Source organism: Embiotoca jacksoni, unplaced genomic scaffold, assembly GCF_022577435.1.
Source record: "Embiotoca jacksoni isolate LCO1_2020_lvr unplaced genomic scaffold, fEmbJac1.0.p SCAF_8, whole genome shotgun sequence".
Classification (NCBI taxonomy): Eukaryota; Metazoa; Chordata; class Actinopteri; family Embiotocidae; genus Embiotoca; species Embiotoca jacksoni.
Window position 1 is genome coordinate 3,032,157 of NW_027185436.1, and position 17,759 is coordinate 3,049,915.

Below are 17,759 nucleotides of genomic sequence, written 5' to 3' on the forward strand. Positions count from 1 at the left end.
ACAAGTGACCCACTAATGTCAAGAGTAGCCACTGAGCACGACTGGCTTCATCCAACATGTCAAACCTTTGACGAAAGTACAAAGAATCCTTCATATTACATTCTGGTTATGCAGGGATTTGGAGAATATCTGCTGGATAATGCAGAGCAATTGTGCGTTAGATTGAAATGTTATGAAGTATAAGACTGGAAATGAATCTTTTTGAAATATGTGACACCAGCTACTTTTAGGATCACAACATTTTAAAACAGTATAGAAGTCAAATCTAGTCAAACCTTAAATCACTTGAGCATCATACAGTGGTAAGAATTAGTATAAAAATGGTCTTACAGTAAGGGGTTAATTTCCCTCTGTTCAAAAATATATTAGTGCATATTAAAAGTGTTTGGTTTCATTTCTTGTAAGGACTGGAGTGGTTCTGCTAAAAACAGCAGCAGCATAAACATTTAGTTACAAAGAAAAAAAAAACCTCCTTCAAGAGGTCGATTTCCCACAACGCATGGTCATGGTGTCCACATCCAAAAAGCGAATGTGCATCCTGGACTCCATTTCCAGGCCTTTTAAAATCTGCAGGCAGAGAACAAAAATGTCATACGCAGGTCAAAAGTCTGGTATTTTTTTTTTTTTTTTAAAGGGAGGCTGGAAATAGTGCAAACCTGTTCAAAATGCTCAAACGTAATTCCTTCGTAGAACTCATCCGGCGCCTGAAACGATCGGGAGACACGTGTCTCTGTTACGCTGCTGCCACTGTGAGAATTTATGGTACCGGTTTAGTTTTGGGAAATTCTCTCACCATGTGAGGCACGTTCGTGCTCGCCACCTCCAACATGGCAGCATCTGCTATCGCCTTGGCAGCCTCCTGCCCGATGGCGCCGCTCTTCGACAGCAGCTCCTCTACTACCTTGGAAGAGAGCAGAACATTAAGTCTTTATCCTCACCGGGGTTTAAACAGCATCAATCTTAGAGCCACATCTTTACACGGTGACGGGTCCAGTTGACGGCAAGAGGTGAGAAACCTCCAAGTCTTACACATTAAGCGTTTGTGGAGATAATCAAGTGTTTTTTACAACATGATAATAAATGTAGGGCTCGGGGATGTGAACAAAATCAGATGTACTGATGTTTTTCACCTGATTATAGTCTGGAAACTGTTAGCATTAAGGTTTGTTCAGCCACTCTGGAGGGCGGACCGATCAGCAAGAGGCTAAATGGGATGATGCTGAAGTTGTTCCAACAATGGCGGCAGCGGCAGAGTTTCGGTGTTTACATGACGGTCCATGCCGATTGATTAAAGGCTGCTCAAATAGTTTCAAAATTAAGGTGCAACGACTGGTAACAATCCTCAAAGGAGCAAGACCACACACACACACACACACACACACACACACACACACACACACACACAGTGAATTAGTCTGGTAATACCAGGCGAGACCACTGGTGCTTCCACAAAATGTACACGAGACTTTTGAAAAAGAATCATCGTTAATGTGAATAAAATGACTTCAGTGGCAAATCATTAAACAGCTGGAAGAGTCAGGTGAGTTCAGAAAATGACTTCACTTTGCTGTAATGCAGCTTTAAAAGACTGACAGTGGTCAGACTGATTGATTGTCCAACACTCCAGATAAGAGCTGGCGTCCTGCTGTGAACTCTTCAATCAAACCTCATCTCGATTGTAATGAGAATTCTTTGTGGGTGTAAAGCAGGAATCCACAGCCATTAAATCTATTCCACTTCTGTTCCACTCCTCAAAGTGTAATGCGGTTGGTTTGTCGTGAATCACGCGTGTCATGTAAATGCTACCTTCAGTGATTGCTCTCTGGCTTCACTCCAAACAGGAGAGTTAAGTTTGAAGAGAACAGCTGACCAAGAATCCTTCATGTCAACCAACATGTCTGCTTGCTGTTAATATTTGGAGCTGACTGCTCCAACTACTGTACTGACTGTACAACTGGAACATTTAAAGATCCTGAGCCTCCACAGTTCACCCACTCAGGTGGGTTTTACTTATTCTGGCTGACTCCCTCATTTCAGGACTGTGTGGTTGTTTACACTCCGCTTCATTCACTCTCCTCTTCCAGAGCTTTATTGCACCTGTTGAGGTGAGACAACGTGAACCTGATCATTTTGAAAGATTACAGGGAGACATGTAATTTCCAGAAGAGCTCCACCATACTTCAACCTCAGCAAAATAATCAGTCGGAAAAACTTTAAACACGTGGACCTTAAAGTGCACACATCTCACTTTAAATAATTCCCTTTTGTTCCTAATGAGGTCCAGTTTGGTTGAGATAATGTAGGTTTTGGATGCATTCAAAAAATAATTAGTGGAAATAAACCTGCATCAGATAAAAGGGTAATTTGATTTTCTTCACTTAACAAAAGTTTCTGACTCAATGTCAGTTACTAGCAATTTTTAGGAACAAAACGGCTGAAGAAAAAAGTCAAATGCAGCTGAAAACTCAAAAAAAGACCGACTTCGGGATTTTATTTCTGTCAAACTTCTGTTCTTAAGGTAAAAAAAATTTACTTCAAACAACATTTGCTATCAGTTTGAATTTGATTACGAGAGTTGTAATTGTTTATGGCTGCAGAGCTGCACAAGATAGAAGGAGTTTATTGGTGCAAGAATTCCCAATGTATGTTATCTAAATCAAAAGCCCTGTAACTGTTGACACTTTATAACACTGGCTGATAAATAATGTCCTTTTACAATAAGATCTTGTCTTGTGCAGTTTTAAAATATATCCCGGACTCCTTTACAAAAATAAAAAAAAAAAAAAAACCATCTCTTACCTTCCTGTATTCAATCAGAGTAATGGTGCCGTCATTGTCCGTGTCGTGCATGTTGAACAGGACTGAGAAGACAGAACAGAAATGAAAAAAAAGCGGTTGGTGTGATTTCTGAGGAAATAAAATTCCATTCATAAAATGTCAGCTCCAATGTCAAAATCTTTTCTTTTTTTTTGTATGCAGTTCCTGAGGTAGAAATTGGATCATTGCGACAAAGAGAAATCAAATATGTGGGAAGTAAACTTTCTGACAACAGGAAACACAGTTCTGATAAATCGTGTGTGTGTGTGTGTGTGTGTGTGTGTGTGTGTGTGTGTGTGTGTGTGTGTGTGTGTGTGTGTGTGTGTGTGTGTGTGCAGACAGCAGGACTGACCGTGATCTGTCATCAGACAGAAGACAAACAGTCTGTAGAGTCATCTGGTAATTATCTCCTTTATCAAAGCCGGGGTGCTTTGAGGTTTTGTGCCACAATGTGTTTCCATTAAAAAACATTGTTTGTGCCTCACTTCACACCAGAGAGCATAATTTTTTTTTTTTTTTTTTTTTTTTTTTAAAGTTTGAAACTTTTATGAAACATTTTAAAAACTTCTCTTTTATTAAAAAAAAAAAAAACATGTAACAAGGAGGCTAACTATTTGATTGTTGCATAGCCTGGAGAGCACGCACTGCTTTTGTGTTCTTGTTATCTTAAACTCCATTATTTTAAAGGGAAGTTGCACAAGTAAGCTCTGGTCACTGTAGGCACATTCTTTATCTCACCTCTTTGGGGGAATGTAAACAGGAAGTAATGCTGTTAAGTCAGTTAGCTATGGGATACTTTTGTTTGGTTGTATTTTTTCACATTTTGGCAAATATGCAAAATTAGCTTAAGGCTTCTTGTTTGCAATTTATTTGTTCACAGTAGACATTGTGACGGCTTTTCTAAAAGTTATGGAGCCATGACTTTTGGAAGGAGTATGACAATTGTATGCCAAGTCAATCCATTTTTGTATTAAAGTACAAAAATTGCCTACATTAAATGTCCCACCAACACAGCTCCAGCTGTTGGACATGTGGACCAGATCAGTAGACTTCAGAACATCGGTATCCACCCGATCGTCTACTCAGATCTTGCTGGTGAGGTGTAACCTGGTATTAGACCCATATTCATTGAATGAATATACAGCATCGGTCTGGCCATGTTCCCAGTCGTTGCACCTTAATGGGTGTAAACCTCTGCTTGGTTTTAACCAATCAGCATTGACCACCTTATGACATGTGCGGCGCACCGGAACTCATCAAGCTGTAAAGAACGGTGCAGAGTGCAACACCATGTTGGTAAATGACCACTGCAGACTGTTCACAAATTAGTTGGCTATAATGAATGGATGCAGTGACTTTGCTTGAAGGCACCGGGGCAAAGATTGACATTGTTGCCTTCACAAATTTCCTTCACCTGCATTCAGCACTCAGCTTGGCTCAACTGTGATTACAGTCTGGAAACCCCGTCTACAATCAGGAACCAGTGGTGGGGGCTAAGCGAGTTTGTTTCTAAATGTAGTTCCAACCGAGACCGCAACATATGTCATACGGTGTTGAATTCCGATTGGTTAAAGGCTGCTGCAATAGTTCCCCAAATAAGCCGAGGTTTACCCCCAGTAACAGACCTGGGCATTGTGTGACCCTTTGGTTGATTCTGACTGGCCCGTGTGAGGTTGATTGGAAATTACAAAATAAACATATTTTCTAATTTGACCTCTTGCATGGACTAAAGCTGCAGTGCTTATTATGCAGAATTGAGTTCAGCCTTTTGGCCTGGCCCTCCACAATATTTTCTGTTTCTCATGTGGCCCCATGGAAAAAATAATTGCCCACCCCTGCCCAGCAGGATGCAATGGTAACACCAGTAAACTTTGTTTAAAGAATTTAAATTCTAACTGTATTTTACCCTCTTTAATTAACTCTGTCATGTGGATTAGGTCAAGTTCTCCCAGCTGTCTGCACAAAGACTAAATAAAGTGAATCTAACTCATCTGAAGAGCATTTAAAGCCTTTTATTGGACTGTAGTCAGCTGAGAATGGATATCTTACTGAGAAGGACAGAAACTGCTGTGCCACTAAATTTGCTTCACTTTGACTAAACACAAATATGCTCAGGGGTGTGTACAATGTCGGTAATATCGGCCCCAGCCATTAAAGTTACTGAATAAATGATGATATTATGCTCAAATTGTGCACTTTTCAGTAAAAACAACAGGTTGACAGTCTTTCTACTGAATTAGTAAAAGTAATTCTGACAAATGCAGGTCACAAATCACACAGACAGATGCACTCTTATTAGAAATGGTGAAAAGTTACTCACAGCGAAGTTTCTCTCTTCTCATAGCCTCCTTCTCCTCTTCCGTTGTTTTCAAAGTTGGAGGGCGGAAATGGGACATGACCATGAGGAACTGCTCAAAGCCGATCTCCTCGACGGTGCCCACCTCATCCTGATGCTGGTTCCTGGGTCACGGTCAAAACAAATCAAAGTTTAGGCATTTTGAATTAAAATTCAACCAAGGTGCTTTTTAAAAAAAAAAAAAAAAAAAAAAAGATCTATACCGCACCAGTGTTTTTGTCAATAAAATGATCAATACAGTCCAATGCATTTTTTTTTTTTTAAAGAATAATTGTCTTGCCTGGCAAAAAGAAAATCCTGAAAATATGAATTTTGCTCTTCTGATTATTTGGATGCAATCATTTCTACAGAATCGCCGTTTCTAACATTCAAACTAAAAGGAAAGTGAAAGGCCTTTTTGATGTTTTTGTTTTGGATCCCTTTTGCTCCGATTGCGCACATGACTTGTCGCATGCACTCAGATGGTTTGTTCATTGGACAGTCTGAACTGTGGTTTGTTCTGCTAAATGAGCACTTTCCAAAGCATGACCAGCTGTTGCTTTTAAAATGTCAACTACCGTCTTCTCACAGCAAAAAAAAAACAACACCTCAGTTGTTTTGTTGTATCCTCAAATTAATGGATATATGACATATTTTGTTTTCACACACTTCAGTTCTGTGGGATGAAGACTACAACCCATGATATCAGTTAAGTTCATGCATTAGGTCGGCTATTTCCATCAGCCCATTGTTGTCACCTGCCTAAAGATAGAGAAGTAGAGTGGGTGGAAGCAGTCGTGTTTGTTAATGTAACCTCCCACCAGTAGCCAGGTAGCTTATTTTAGCCACGCAGAAATAATAACCACATACCAGCCTGTATAAAGGGAGTAAAAACACGTTGTGGTTAGCTGGCTGCTAGTGCTCAGCTAACCTGCTGCTGGCGATGGCTTCCTCTTTACCACACAGAACAGTGCTATCAATCCAAAATTAATTGAGAATTTAATTTACATTAACCGAATCATAATTCAACACATCGGAAGCTTAAAAGGAGTTACACTGCTGCTTTTACAGCTTATATTTATGCAGCTGCAGTCAGGCAGATATATTTAATTCCACCTACAGCCAGTTTAGAAATCTTACTGCTTGGACAAAGTGAGATTTGATGATCGTGGATGTTTGAACACTTTTAATTTTGAGTCATCGTATAAAAGAAATTTTTCTTTTTGAAAGTGTTTAGAATCTGTTCATTCTGATAATTCTAATAATATGAAGTGTAAATGGCCATTAGTCATGAATGAGAGCGGACAAAGTGGTGTCATCTGACTGTACCGACCTTTTGTCAAAGAACGCGTCAATAATTTGCTTTCTGATGGGGTTGTTGGCGAGGGCAGGTATGCCGTCCAAGTTTTCTCTGCTGCAGTGCGACAAGACAAACCATTATCATAAAACAGATACTAGAGTGTGTCAGCGTGTTTTTAAAAACATTTAAATAACTCAAAACATTACCGTATGTATGGGAAGTAAAGGGTCCAGTGTCTGTGTGTGAAGGTAAACTATCAGGAGAAATGTCATATTTGTTCCCTGTTTTTTTTTTAAAGAGAGGGAACTCACGATCTGTCACTACCAGCATGCTACTCTGGCATTTTTGTGTCTATACCTGAATGTGTTTGTGCGCCAGCTCTGATCGCTTCAACACATTGTATTTGGCTAATGTGTCTGCATTTGCATTAGTTCAGCCTATGTGTGTCACCATATGTTGTTCGTCTTGGTCTGCACCAGAGATACCAGAAATACCCACAATTATTCACTCCAAGCTAATATATACCAGCCACTAGTAGTTAATCTCTAATGGTGACAGCAAAGACTGAACGGTCTCCTTTAAAAGTACATTCAGGCTGACCAGCGTCACATGTGCAGGTTTTACTGTTTTACCTGATCGTCTCTTCATTTCCACTCAGCTGCTGAAATCTTTTGTGAAGGATTTTGATCTGCTCCAGTGAAACTGTGAAGAAGCAAACAACAACAACAACATGAACATACGTCAATGACACTCCCTTAATTACTCATCAGCCATCAACAGGCTTCTGGACGCCTTCAGTTGTTTAGCAGGGATGTTCAACATGCAGTCAAACAGTTGCAACCAAAGTATTACTTGTACTAAAAAAGGTCAAATCAAGTCTTTTCCGAATTTTCTACTAATTGCAATAGTTTGTGTCTTTTGTTAAACTAATCAGGTGCAACTCTGTTATCAGTCTAATGGCAAAGCAAACACACAGTGCACCTTTTTATGCCATTTTAATGGCTCATTGAATCATTAACTGACTGTGTGGAGTAGTGGCCACATGAAAGGTTGAAACGTCACACAGGTTTGGCATTTTCAATTGTTTCAGTAAACACCTGAGTTTATTTTCATATTTTTTGTTTGCAAAATGCGCATATTTGAATGTTTGCAGCAGCAGCTGCAGTGTGTGGGGTGAGGAACATGCAGGCACGGGCTATATGGCCTCATGTATGTAACCTCAAGTTACAAGTCTGATTGTGGTGGGACTTTGTGCAAGATCAACAGTTGCAGATTTAACATGGATCATGAACTACATGGATCAATTAGATAAAATATAACAACAGAATCTGTGGTCAGTGTTTTACCAACGTGTACACCGTTTTACAATGAGACATTAAACTGTCCAGGACAAAGAAGTCGATAAACATCTCACACTGAACCCAGAGACAGACAGGGGCCAAAGAAACGATGGGTAATAAAACAGTTCAAGGTTTCAACTGTATCAAAGTTGAGCTCAGTGTGGGATGTATTAACCACCATGCTTGCTGCTCACTCTGCGTGCTACTGCATGCACTAGTTTCACATTAGGATCTTGCCCTTTCTAAAAATAGGTCCGCTGGCTTCTGTTGTTTCTGTTCGCATTTTGTGTCATTTCTTTGTTTGAACTTTTCCACATGTAGAAACAAGTGTTTTTACGGCAGTTGAACTTGTGAACGTAGCTCATTTTAAGTTTGGACACCAATACATTCAGAGAAGGCGACTCACAGCGTGCTTTGTTTACGTCGTGTAACAGTTAATTAAGAAGCACTACCGCAACGTATACGTGGTGGCATTCTTAGCTAAATGATGGCGTATTTTGTACATCGGGTGAAGTTTTACATTAATTCATTCCAACTACAACTTGACTCAACTATCAAAATAAAATAAAAAAAAATATTCATAGAAATAACTTTGTGTAAGAGGCTGGGACGATGATCAGCACTTGTTCAGTTACCTGTGTCGCCTTTCATTTCCTGGACGTCCCAAATTCGTCACTGACTTTTTACGCTTTGAAAATAAACCATTTAACACCGACAGTACCGAACACTGAAGCAGCAGTGAAATATGTCCTAATCTAAATGGATCTAATTACTTACATCCACTTTTCTCCGCCAGGTCCTGGTACTTGTGCTCTGAGCGCGTCTGTGAAGCTCCCATCCCTGCCGTTCCACTTGTGCGTCAAGGCGCACAATCTGGTCCGACTGGATCAACTATTCTGTCCTGTGCTGCGGCTCCTGTTGCTGCTTTATCGCGCTGCTATCGGCAGGTCAGTGCAACTGAAAGTCTGCTGCTGGCGTCCTGGAAACTTCTGGCATCCTCAAGGTCCTAAATCCATACAGCTTCTGGATACATTACCTGCAGTCTTCCTGTTTCTCCTCGGTGTTCTGCAGTAAATTGTGGTTGGTATTAAACAAGTAGAGGATAAACTCAGTTTAGTTAGTGAAAACAATAAGTCAGAGAAACTATTAAAACTTGAAACGCTTTATTTTTTTAAGTTTGCTCAAAGCTTGCTCATTTCTGTTTCAAGTCATTGGTGTCCTTATTGGTTCCTCTAGTTTTTTGTTTTGTTTTTTTTCCATTAAAGACACTGATGAGCCATGGCATCCTACGTAGTTCACTTTTAAATATACAGAGAGAAAAAAAAAAAAAAATCAAGATACTCTAGAAATATGAAAGTTAGACTTTCATACGTGCATGAAACTGGGTTAAAAGATGGGGAATTCAAAGTAAAGGTGGATTTACAAAGTGTCTTCTTTATAGTCTTTAGTGTGGCACTGTACCTGGGGTCTCTGGTGTTATGCTTTGTAGACTGGTGCTGGATGCAGGGGGTGGAGGAGCATTCCTTGGGGGTTTTTTTTTGGGCAGAGGGGGATCTTACAGCACCTGGATACTCATCCTGAATTTATTCATCCACTCAACTGTTTACTGCTATTCTATGTTCTTTGTTTCTATGTGTATTACTCTGACTTTAAATACTTGGTAGATGTCTTTGGATTGTGGGAAATGCACCCCACCAATGAGCATCAGACTTCATATCATTGGATAGTTTGAACTTTTGGAACAAATACTCTATGGTATTTGGATATGTCATGTATCAAAGCAACAACAGTAACTTTTTTTTTTTTTTTTAAGAAAGATACAGACTGGTTTTGATTATGTGCATCGAAGCCAACAGCTAAGTGGATTGTGAATTGAGAATGGGTGACCAGTGGTTGGGCAGCCCGGGTTGGCAGAGTGCTGGGCACGGGTACTTGCTACATGGACATGGCTTGGTGGCTGTTTTGGTCTGTGGCAGCAGCCTCCTGTTGGGTCCCGGAGGCAGGTGTCAGTCTATGATAGAGTTCCTGCACTGTGCCCAGGGTCTCGTCCTTGTCCTCCGGGTATCGTGTCTGCAGTTCTTCATTGGCAACGTAGTGGGTGTCAGCGAACTCTGAGAAGTAGCGACCCACCTCTGGGTGGCCGATCTCCAGCGGGGCCGAGTGGGGCTCCAGGTTCTCTGAGGAATAAGAACGGAAAAGTTTGACCGAAAATAAATAATGTACATAATGTAACCTTCATTGTAGAAACAAGTTAAACTGAAGTGAAGAAAGATTACATTTATACAATACAGTATCCTCTATTATTAATATTTATACAAAACCAGATCATACAGACTATCCACATGTCAAAATATTATGTTTTTCTTTTTTAGAAAATAGCGCATCTGGGCTTTATGTCATGTCATTTATTGAAAAAAACTGAGCAGCAGTTGAGAGCACAGGGATTGACCAATGGAAGTCCACCTCAGGGTTAGTAGAGACCAGAGCCTGCAGGGGGATGCTGAGGTGGAGGCAGAAATAAAACGAGCCAACAATGAAAGCTGTGCAGCAGCAGCAGAGTGAGCACAGGGCAATAAACTGAGTCAGGCTATGACAGAGGAGCTTCCTTCAGAAAACTTCATTCAAAAAAGGGGTGATGCCGCACCACTGAAGTGTTCCCCTTGAACATGATTGTTTCACTAAGTGTCAGTCTTACTCATGTATGACCAGGAAATACTTTGTTGATCAGCACACACAGTATTCAGTATGAACTAAACATAACACCACTAACATGACATTATAAGTCATTATGGGATTATGTTAGTTTTAACAGCAAAAATCTTCATAGTTATTTGCTGACGTCCTCTCTAGTTTTACCAACTATTTGTTTCCTTAGACTTTTTTGTAGATAAGGTTTTTTTGTTTAGTTTGTTCCAATCACATACCATTGATGTGGATACATTCAAGAGAAAGTGGTCAGAAATGATGCTGCTTCATTGAGTTTTAATTGCATTTGGATTTTCCTCCCACTTAACAAGCAACGCTATTCATCAACAGGGTTCCCACTCGAATTTCCCGACTTTGACGGACTAAAAAGCTGAAATTCCACGACCTGTAAAGAACAGAAAAAGGCTGCTGTTGTGCTGAGCAGATACGAAACAGTGACATTTCTGTTAAAAACTGGCCGCCACATGCCGCTCCAGCTGCTCCGATATAGAAAGAAATGAAATACATACTGGTTGCAGAGGCAAAGAATTTATCTAACAATAATGGTAATTTAGCTTGCAGGATAATAAGCTACAGTTTAAATGTTTGTGTGTGACCACCAATGCTACCAAACATACACATTCACAATAACTAGCCAAGTAACGTTAGAGCTACATACGTGGAAAGTATTACATTTTGATAGATTGGTTCTAAAATGTAAACACGTAAACAAAATTCCCAGATTTTTCCTGATATTCCCTGACCCACGGGGACCCTGAATTAAAGTGTAGAGTGGTAGTTCTCAACACTATAGGTCTGTAAACCTCCACCAGCCTACTTGCTTTTTATTATTGAAAAGGTAAATCGGCACAATTGTGAACTTTCATTAAAAAAAATAAACATTATATATTTATCTTAATCCGTCTATTTCAGGGAGATGATCATTTCCAAAGAACATTTCCAGAACATACGTTTTTATGCTTTCATCACACAACCTGCAAATGCTGGTCCACCATATGGAATATTATTGGTCACTGAGCTGGTGGATGTGATCCATACCCTGTGCTGCGTAGCGGCATGTTCCGTCCTGGACGAGGACGTTGTAGAACGGCTGGTTGGCCCCGTTGGACAGCTGGTGGACCCTCATGGTGGTGATCCACTCCTGGCTCATGGTGCATTTGGGGTCCCAGCCGTAGATCACACAGTTATAACCTGACCTGGTGGAAAAGAGCAGACGGCCTTGAGTGATCCAACATGTACAAGAAGACAGCAGAGGAACGTATATCTTTAGCTTTTGTCACAAAGGAGCATCGCAGCACCACATCTTGGCGTCACCTACCTCTTGTGTTTCATAATAAGGCCGACTGAATACTGGACCTCCAGGTGCTCTGGAGCGCTGCGTATCTTCACCTCAGGTGTCACGGGATGTTTCTTGTGCTGGATGTGCTCCAGCGTGTGCTGCACCAAGTAACCCACCGCCCCGTGCTGCGAGGGGTCCAACGCCTGGATGTGCTGCAGGATGTCAAGCACCTGGGACCGATGACAACCATCAATGCACGAGGTGAAATATGTGAAAAATTTGACCTGTGAATGCAGTTATCATATCTAAAACACAATATGTTACATATTCAGCTATTGTGCAAGAGTAGTGTAATAGTTGGTGCTTTATTCTGACTGGTACCTTATCCTGAGTTCAACTAGAATATCAGAAAAAAAACACACGAGAAATCAGGTATCACATTTCTTACAGACTAACAGTGTCGTGTTTCCTGACCTTTTCTGGCCAGATTCCCAGGTGGAAGTAGAGCCGTGCCTGCAGCAGCAAGTGCTGCACATTATCAGGGTGGATAGTGAGGTAGAGGTCCAGCGAGTCTCTCAGCAGCTGGTAGGATTTCTCATTACCCTCCCTGAAAGAAACCACACAGTGTCATTCAAACAGAGGAATCCATAATCTCTATCCATAATCCATTCAATAAATTCTAGCTGCCATCACATGTATTCTAACGATTTGGTTTTGAGAGTTTTGTCTTTTAGATGACATAAATAAATTAAAATGGTATTAGCTTGTAAAAAAAAAAAAAAAAAAAAAAAAATCCATTGTTTGTATCATATTAACAGATCAACAATCATTATAAGACTGTATGTCGACCTTCTACTGATCCTCCACCAGCTCTCATCCATCTCTGTGTTAGATGTCCATGTCTTACCCTCTCTTGCCGATGTTCAGCAGGTTCCCCACCATCCTGAGCAGAACCTCTGTGGTGCTGATGGCACTGTAGTAATCTGCCGTCACCTGGTGGCCGATCAGGTACTCGCACTCCTTCGCTGTCAGCTGCTTGCCTTTACCGAAGGCATCGATGTAGACAAAGTCATAGATGTCTTCACTCCTGCAGGAATACACAGTTGCATTAATCTAACATTAAAATTAATTTAACAGACTTTCATCACAAACTGTGGCACTGGGTCAAAAGGTATATACTTTCAGAAAACAGAATAAATAAATAGTTTGGATTCTTAAAAATACCAAAGGGAGGGAAAAGTACTTTAAAACTTTCAGCTGCCTTTAGTGCAACATGTAATCTGGCTGTGGAAATATGTGCATGCTCCTGTGTGTTGCTGTCACCTAATATCTCTTACAGTATGTCTTTTACAGGAAACCATATCTCAAGGATGAGTGACAGAAGACAGTTGCAACAACCAACTTCTGCCTAAAGTATCTTAAATCAGGTGAAAAATAAGAATAATAAATATGGCAAGAATTCTATCTGTTTGATAAGAAATAGAAATGTTCAGAAACATTGGAATAGATTAAAATCATGAAAATCCTATGTAGGAGTGGAAGAATTTTCCAGTAGTTCAATTCCTAAAGACAGTCGATGGATGCTGATTAGGGTTAATTCATTATTCAGGTCATAGTAATAAAAATAGCTGTAGTTTATCAGAAATAGACCAACTAAAAATTATGATCAAGATACATAATTGTTCTCCTTTTAATACCACAGACATTGACAGACCTATCTTCACCACTCTCTGGCGGTGCTGGAGAGGTGAGGCTGCACCCAAACATTATTCTGGTACAGGTTAAAGTCTTGGGCAGGACTGAGCTCAGGATGCGGCGACGGTGCGTTTGTAAAAAGGGGTCAGGGGGGGGGGGGGGGGGAACTTGTTTTGGTGGAACATTTGCATGTGGGATATAAATCCTGACATTTAAATCCCTGCAAAAGACCCATAAAGAACCACGCAGGCCTCTTACTGCATGATCCAAATCTTTGTCAGACTTCAGCTTTTCAGTGTGTAGGCCACTGCTCAGAGGTTGTTCTTGTTGCTTCCCACAGTGAATGGGCGACACAGCAAAAGGGGAAGAACTTGTCAACGCCAATATTTGGCCAGTAGCAGATTTATACCAACAATCTACATTCAGTCGTCAAACTAACATGAACTACAAGCATGGCAGCTTGAACTGGCAGTGTTTACAGAGATGTAAAAAGATTGGAACTCCAAGCTGTACCCTCTTGGTTTCTGGCACCAGCGCAGCAGGAAGTGATTGGGAAAGTTGACAGGTTCCAGCTGAACGCCCAGCTTCCGAGCCAAGTTCATGTAGAGAACAGAGAGGCTTATGGGAATACCTGTATGGCGGAGTAGCACCTGAATAAAAAAAAAAAAAAAAAAAAAAGAAGTTAAGTGAAAGCCCTTGTAATTTTAATTGTTAGGAAATTATTGAGAATCTTAAAGGACTCATAAACTTGTGGAGGATCTACCTGGTGGATGTAAGAGTTGAGGGGGTTGTAGTAGTCACACTCGTTGCCTTTGTACTGAAGCTGCTCATACAAGACAGAGTTGAGGGCAGACACCACCTGCCTCTGGAGCTCAAAGTCCTGTACGACCAAACAGCCCCCTACATCACGCACACAAGAGATGAAACTTCATCACAACTTTGCCCGGAAGGCAAAATACAGACTTTGTTCAGCCGACATCTTTAACAAATCGATTTTCTGGTATGGATTTTTTTCAGCACGCAATGGAAGTGGAAGCCCGAGCCTTTAAGAGTCTAGTGTTGACAGATCTTGGGAAGTAAAGAAATAACTGTAAAATAAAATCAGAAAAAACAATAAACATTTCTTTTGAAGTTTTGCGAGTCTTGAAAACTGACCTTGAGCGATACGCAAGCTCGGGTGAGACGGGTTCTTGATTCTCAGCATCTTCTTCACTTTTTCTGCGATGTCATCCAGCTGAGCCGATATGCTGTCCAGTGTGACATCAGCCAGAGGGTTACAGTACTGATCCACCAGTACAGCACCTAAAAGACAGATGAGACCAGGAAAAGGAATGCAAGAGGAAAACGTTGAAAATGAAAAGGGCAAAAACACTCTCATTACAGCAAATACTCTAATAATAAAAACTAAAAGCAATGAGATCAACACTGGGAGAAAAGAAGATGCATAAGCCAACATAAATGTAAAGCAACAGGGAACTGATACCTTACCTTGTAGAGCTGACTGCTGCTCTGCAGGCTGCTCTAGGAAGGTCTTCAGACTCCTCAGGATGTTCTGCTGTCTCAGGAAGTAAAGGATTTTCTTTGCATAGTACTTCAATGTCAAGCTTTTCCTAATCATGGGCGGAGAAAAGGAGAGAAACACAGAGACAGAGTGTGTGACGCAACAAGAGCTTTCATAATCACAAAGAGGATTAACACCCATTAATGATGGCAAAATCTAGCTCGTGGCACGCACTGAGTGTTTGTAGCTGTGGGCAGAGTGTTGATCTCACCTCTTGTCGGAGTTGAGTATGAAGAGGAGCTCGTCTTCGCAGAAGTGCTCTGGCATCCCGAGTGACTCAATCTCTGCAAAGCTGTCTCCCAGCACCTGGCCAACGCAAGGCTGAGTTACAGATCTCTGGGTTAGTTTGGGGCATAGAAAGCAAACATTTTCTGCCACAAACAAACAAACAAACAAACATCCACCCACCCACCCACCCACACACACAAATAACAAGTATTTTTGTATATGAATGGTGTACCTTTGGAGGATAACTTAAAAATCAAACAGATCCAAATGAATGTTTTTGCCATTCTGTTACATCTATGTGTATTTAACCAAGTCTGTTACACAGTTATAATGTGTTCTCGATTACAAATGAATTACTTACAACTTCTGTGAAGAACCTCTTCGAGATTGATTCCACGGTCCTTCGTATTTGGATACCGACTCTGTGGCGTGTTTTGTACTCTCTGAGCCAGTCGCAGCACTCATTCTGACGGTAAAACCTCTGCAGTCTCGGCCATCTGTTGATAAAGACAGCAACGTTGTTATTCCAGACTAGTACATGTGGGTCTCTGAAACAATCCATCAGGGATAAAAACAAAACAACAACAACGACGAGAGTGGAGCTCACAGCCTAGTCAGTCAGGAGGAGGGCTGAGCTTCACTCCTCTGCAGTTCACAGGCTACAAGTCACATCCAAGGTCACACAAACTCGTTTTTGGATGTTCTGGTTAACGCCGAGTAGAAGTCGTAACTTGAGAAGGATTTAAACGCTGAGATTTACCAGCCTCGTAGCTGCCTGCAGATCCGCAGCTTGCAACAGGGGCCTGGCGTAGTGATGCATTTGGTGCATCAGCAGAGTCAGCGGCTGACAGCTGCCTGTGTTCGCAGTAGGCGAACCTTCAAGTACACCGTGAGCGACTTCGCGGTGCAAACAAGGCGAGTAAAAAACACTCAAACAGATGCTAATTTCGGAAGATAGTGCCTCCCCCCCCCAAAAAAAAAAAACCATCAGAAGCCAGAACTCCGCAGAAATAGATCAAACAATAATTCATAGCACCTGAGTTTGTACTGGTGTCCCCAGACCTTCCCCCTTCCGTGGCAAACGTCGTGTAGCCGCTTGCAGCAGCAGGACACGTGACAAATGTCGACATGTTTGAGGACGGGGAAGCACAGGATGTGTTCGAGCAACTCGGTCGGCAGGTCGGTCAGTTTTTTTGTGTGGGGCTCGGAAATAATCCCATTTAGACTTGGTTGTCCCTCTCCGGCTACAGACGTCGCCATCTTTACTGTTTACCCCGATTACCTCATTGCTTTTGCCCCGCCCCTTTATGGCGCAGGGGGCCGGGCCGGGGGCGTGGCTAACGGTGTGTAGCGCAGTGTGATTGGCTGTCCAGTCAAGAGGAAACGAAAATTGGTGCTGCCTTCACGATCTCCGGAAACTCGAACTTCATTTTACTGTAAGAGCAGAATATCACAATAAAATTCTTTACCGACAGAAATTCATCTCTTTAACAAACAGGAAGTTCTGTGTTTGTTGTACTTGGCTTGTTTCACAGGCGAACAATCTAAAGACTAATTACTCCACGTCACTTTTGACAAGATGCACTTTATGGTTTCTTCTATAGAAAAGCATTGACAAAAAAAAAATCTAGGAAACAAGCTCATAAATAATATTACATTCAAACTGAAATGTGACTTCCTTGAGAGGTTTGGAGTCTTGATTTAAATTTTGTTGAGTATTTATTCTCCTTATTATCTATGCACGATTTTCCTCTTTGCCGTTGTTTTGGTTCATTTTGTTTATTATACAAAAAATAATCTTCAGTAGAGGTAAAAATAAAACACCAAAGTATGGTTTACATTTTCTATTACCTTGTCATTTGCAAGTGCCTTCATCATTTCCAGTGTTAGTTGAAAAAAAAAAAAGAGCTTCATTATATATGAATCATTTTGGACTCAGTTTATGGATTGACTCACAGGAATAGTTTATCACTTTCTTTCTTTTGAATAATTTTGTCTTTAAGGTGCCAACTTTTTTTGTTTAAATGCGCATCATAATTTCCTAAAGGCCCCACGCGATGTCAAAGGAACTGTTGGGAGATGTTTGTTTATTTGTGGGTGACATCACACTAGTGTCCCTATTGGTCCAAATCACAACGATAAAAGAATATATTTGATAAAAATGTGTTCATCATTGTGGTTTACATACAGTAGTCTGATCTCACAAGTCTTGCATGTAGTTCATACGTGGATCGTTCTATGTTTTACAACACTCTGGATGGCACCTTGAACGCGTCATTTCTTTTTGGACAGGTTGGTTAGCATCCGACAGCTAACGCTTCTTTATCAACACACTACAGTGACAACCGAAGAGTTGAGAAGTCTTCCGACGGGGATGTGTCGGGTGAATAATTGGTCGGACGCTCAGATGTAAAGCTTAACGGACTTCACTGCGTAAAGACGTGTAAGTTTGGCGCGAGATAAGCGCTTATATTGTCTATAATGTTAACTTAGTGTCC

At 41.0% G+C, this 17,759-nt stretch overlaps 3 protein-coding genes across 6 annotated transcripts in view; 1 reads left to right on the top strand and 2 right to left on the bottom strand.

The window, feature by feature from the left end:
- Positions 1-474: 474 nt before the first annotated feature.
- On the bottom strand, positions 475-8,630 carry tesca (tescalcin a). Its single transcript, XM_069138471.1, has 8 exons — positions 8,570-8,630; positions 7,085-7,154; positions 6,486-6,566; positions 5,138-5,277; positions 2,800-2,861; positions 794-901; positions 657-704; positions 475-567 (listed from the first exon to the last, which is right to left on the bottom strand). The coding sequence occupies exons 1-8, from the start codon at positions 8,628-8,630 to the stop codon at positions 475-477; spliced, it is 663 nt and encodes a 220-aa protein (XP_068994572.1).
- Positions 8,630-16,553, bottom strand: fbxo21 (F-box protein 21). Of its 3 annotated transcripts, XR_011177741.1 has the most exons (13): positions 16,298-16,552; positions 15,623-15,758; positions 15,245-15,354; positions 14,961-15,082; positions 14,628-14,774; positions 14,236-14,372; positions 13,986-14,122; positions 12,685-12,864; positions 12,252-12,384; positions 11,817-12,007; positions 11,537-11,694; positions 9,254-9,969; positions 8,630-8,857 (listed from the first exon to the last, which is right to left on the bottom strand). XR_011177741.1 is itself a non-coding variant. In XM_069138395.1 (12 exons), exons 1-12 carry the CDS (start codon positions 16,519-16,521, stop codon positions 9,728-9,730), a joined length of 1,902 nt encoding a protein of 633 aa, XP_068994496.1. In that variant the 5' UTR covers positions 16,522-16,553; the 3' UTR covers positions 8,939-9,727. The 3 variants fall into 3 exon arrangements, 2 of the variants coding, with proteins under 2 accessions (XP_068994496.1, XP_068994495.1); XM_069138395.1 differs by lacking the exon at positions 8,630-8,857 and having other exon boundaries at positions 8,939-9,969; positions 15,245-15,339; positions 16,298-16,553; XM_069138394.1 differs by lacking the exon at positions 8,630-8,857 and having other exon boundaries at positions 8,939-9,969.
- A 1,003-nt stretch (positions 16,554-17,556) lies between these two features.
- The window catches only part of nf2a (NF2, moesin-ezrin-radixin like (MERLIN) tumor suppressor a), a 31,036-nt gene continuing 30,833 nt past the window's right edge, over positions 17,557-17,759 (top strand). For both annotated transcript variants that reach the window (XM_069138396.1, XM_069138397.1), the window contains exon 1: positions 17,557-17,704. The gene's annotated coding sequence lies outside the window, so the exon portion shown is untranslated. The remainder of the gene's footprint in view (positions 17,705-17,759) is intronic.

What these genes read in the sequence shown, in the direction of transcription:
- tesca (XM_069138471.1), bottom strand. Translation starts at nt 8,630, where the DNA reads ATGGGAGCTTCACAGACGCGCTCAGAGCACAAGTACCAGGACCTGGCG. An exon ending in GAGAAGAGAGAAACTTCGCT is followed by an intron (nt 2,862 to 5,137) that starts GTGAGTAACTTT and finishes CTGTCTTCTCAG; the next exon opens with TCCTGTTCAACATGCACGAC. An exon ending in CTCTGATTGAATACAGGAAG is followed by an intron (nt 902 to 2,799) that starts GTAAGAGATGGT and finishes CTCTCTTCCAAG; the next exon opens with GTAGTAGAGGAGCTGCTGTC.
- fbxo21 (XM_069138394.1), bottom strand. Translation starts at nt 16,521, where the DNA reads ATGGCGACGTCTGTAGCCGGAGAGGGACAACCAAGTCTAAATGGGATT. An exon ending in TGGTGCCAGAAACCAAGAGG is followed by an intron (nt 12,865 to 13,985) that starts GTACAGCTTGGA and finishes GTATTCCTGCAG; the next exon opens with GAGTGAAGACATCTATGACT. An exon ending in ATGCCGCTACGCAGCACAGG is followed by an intron (nt 9,970 to 11,536) that starts GTATGGATCACA and finishes CTTATTCCTCAG; the next exon opens with AGAACCTGGAGCCCCACTCG.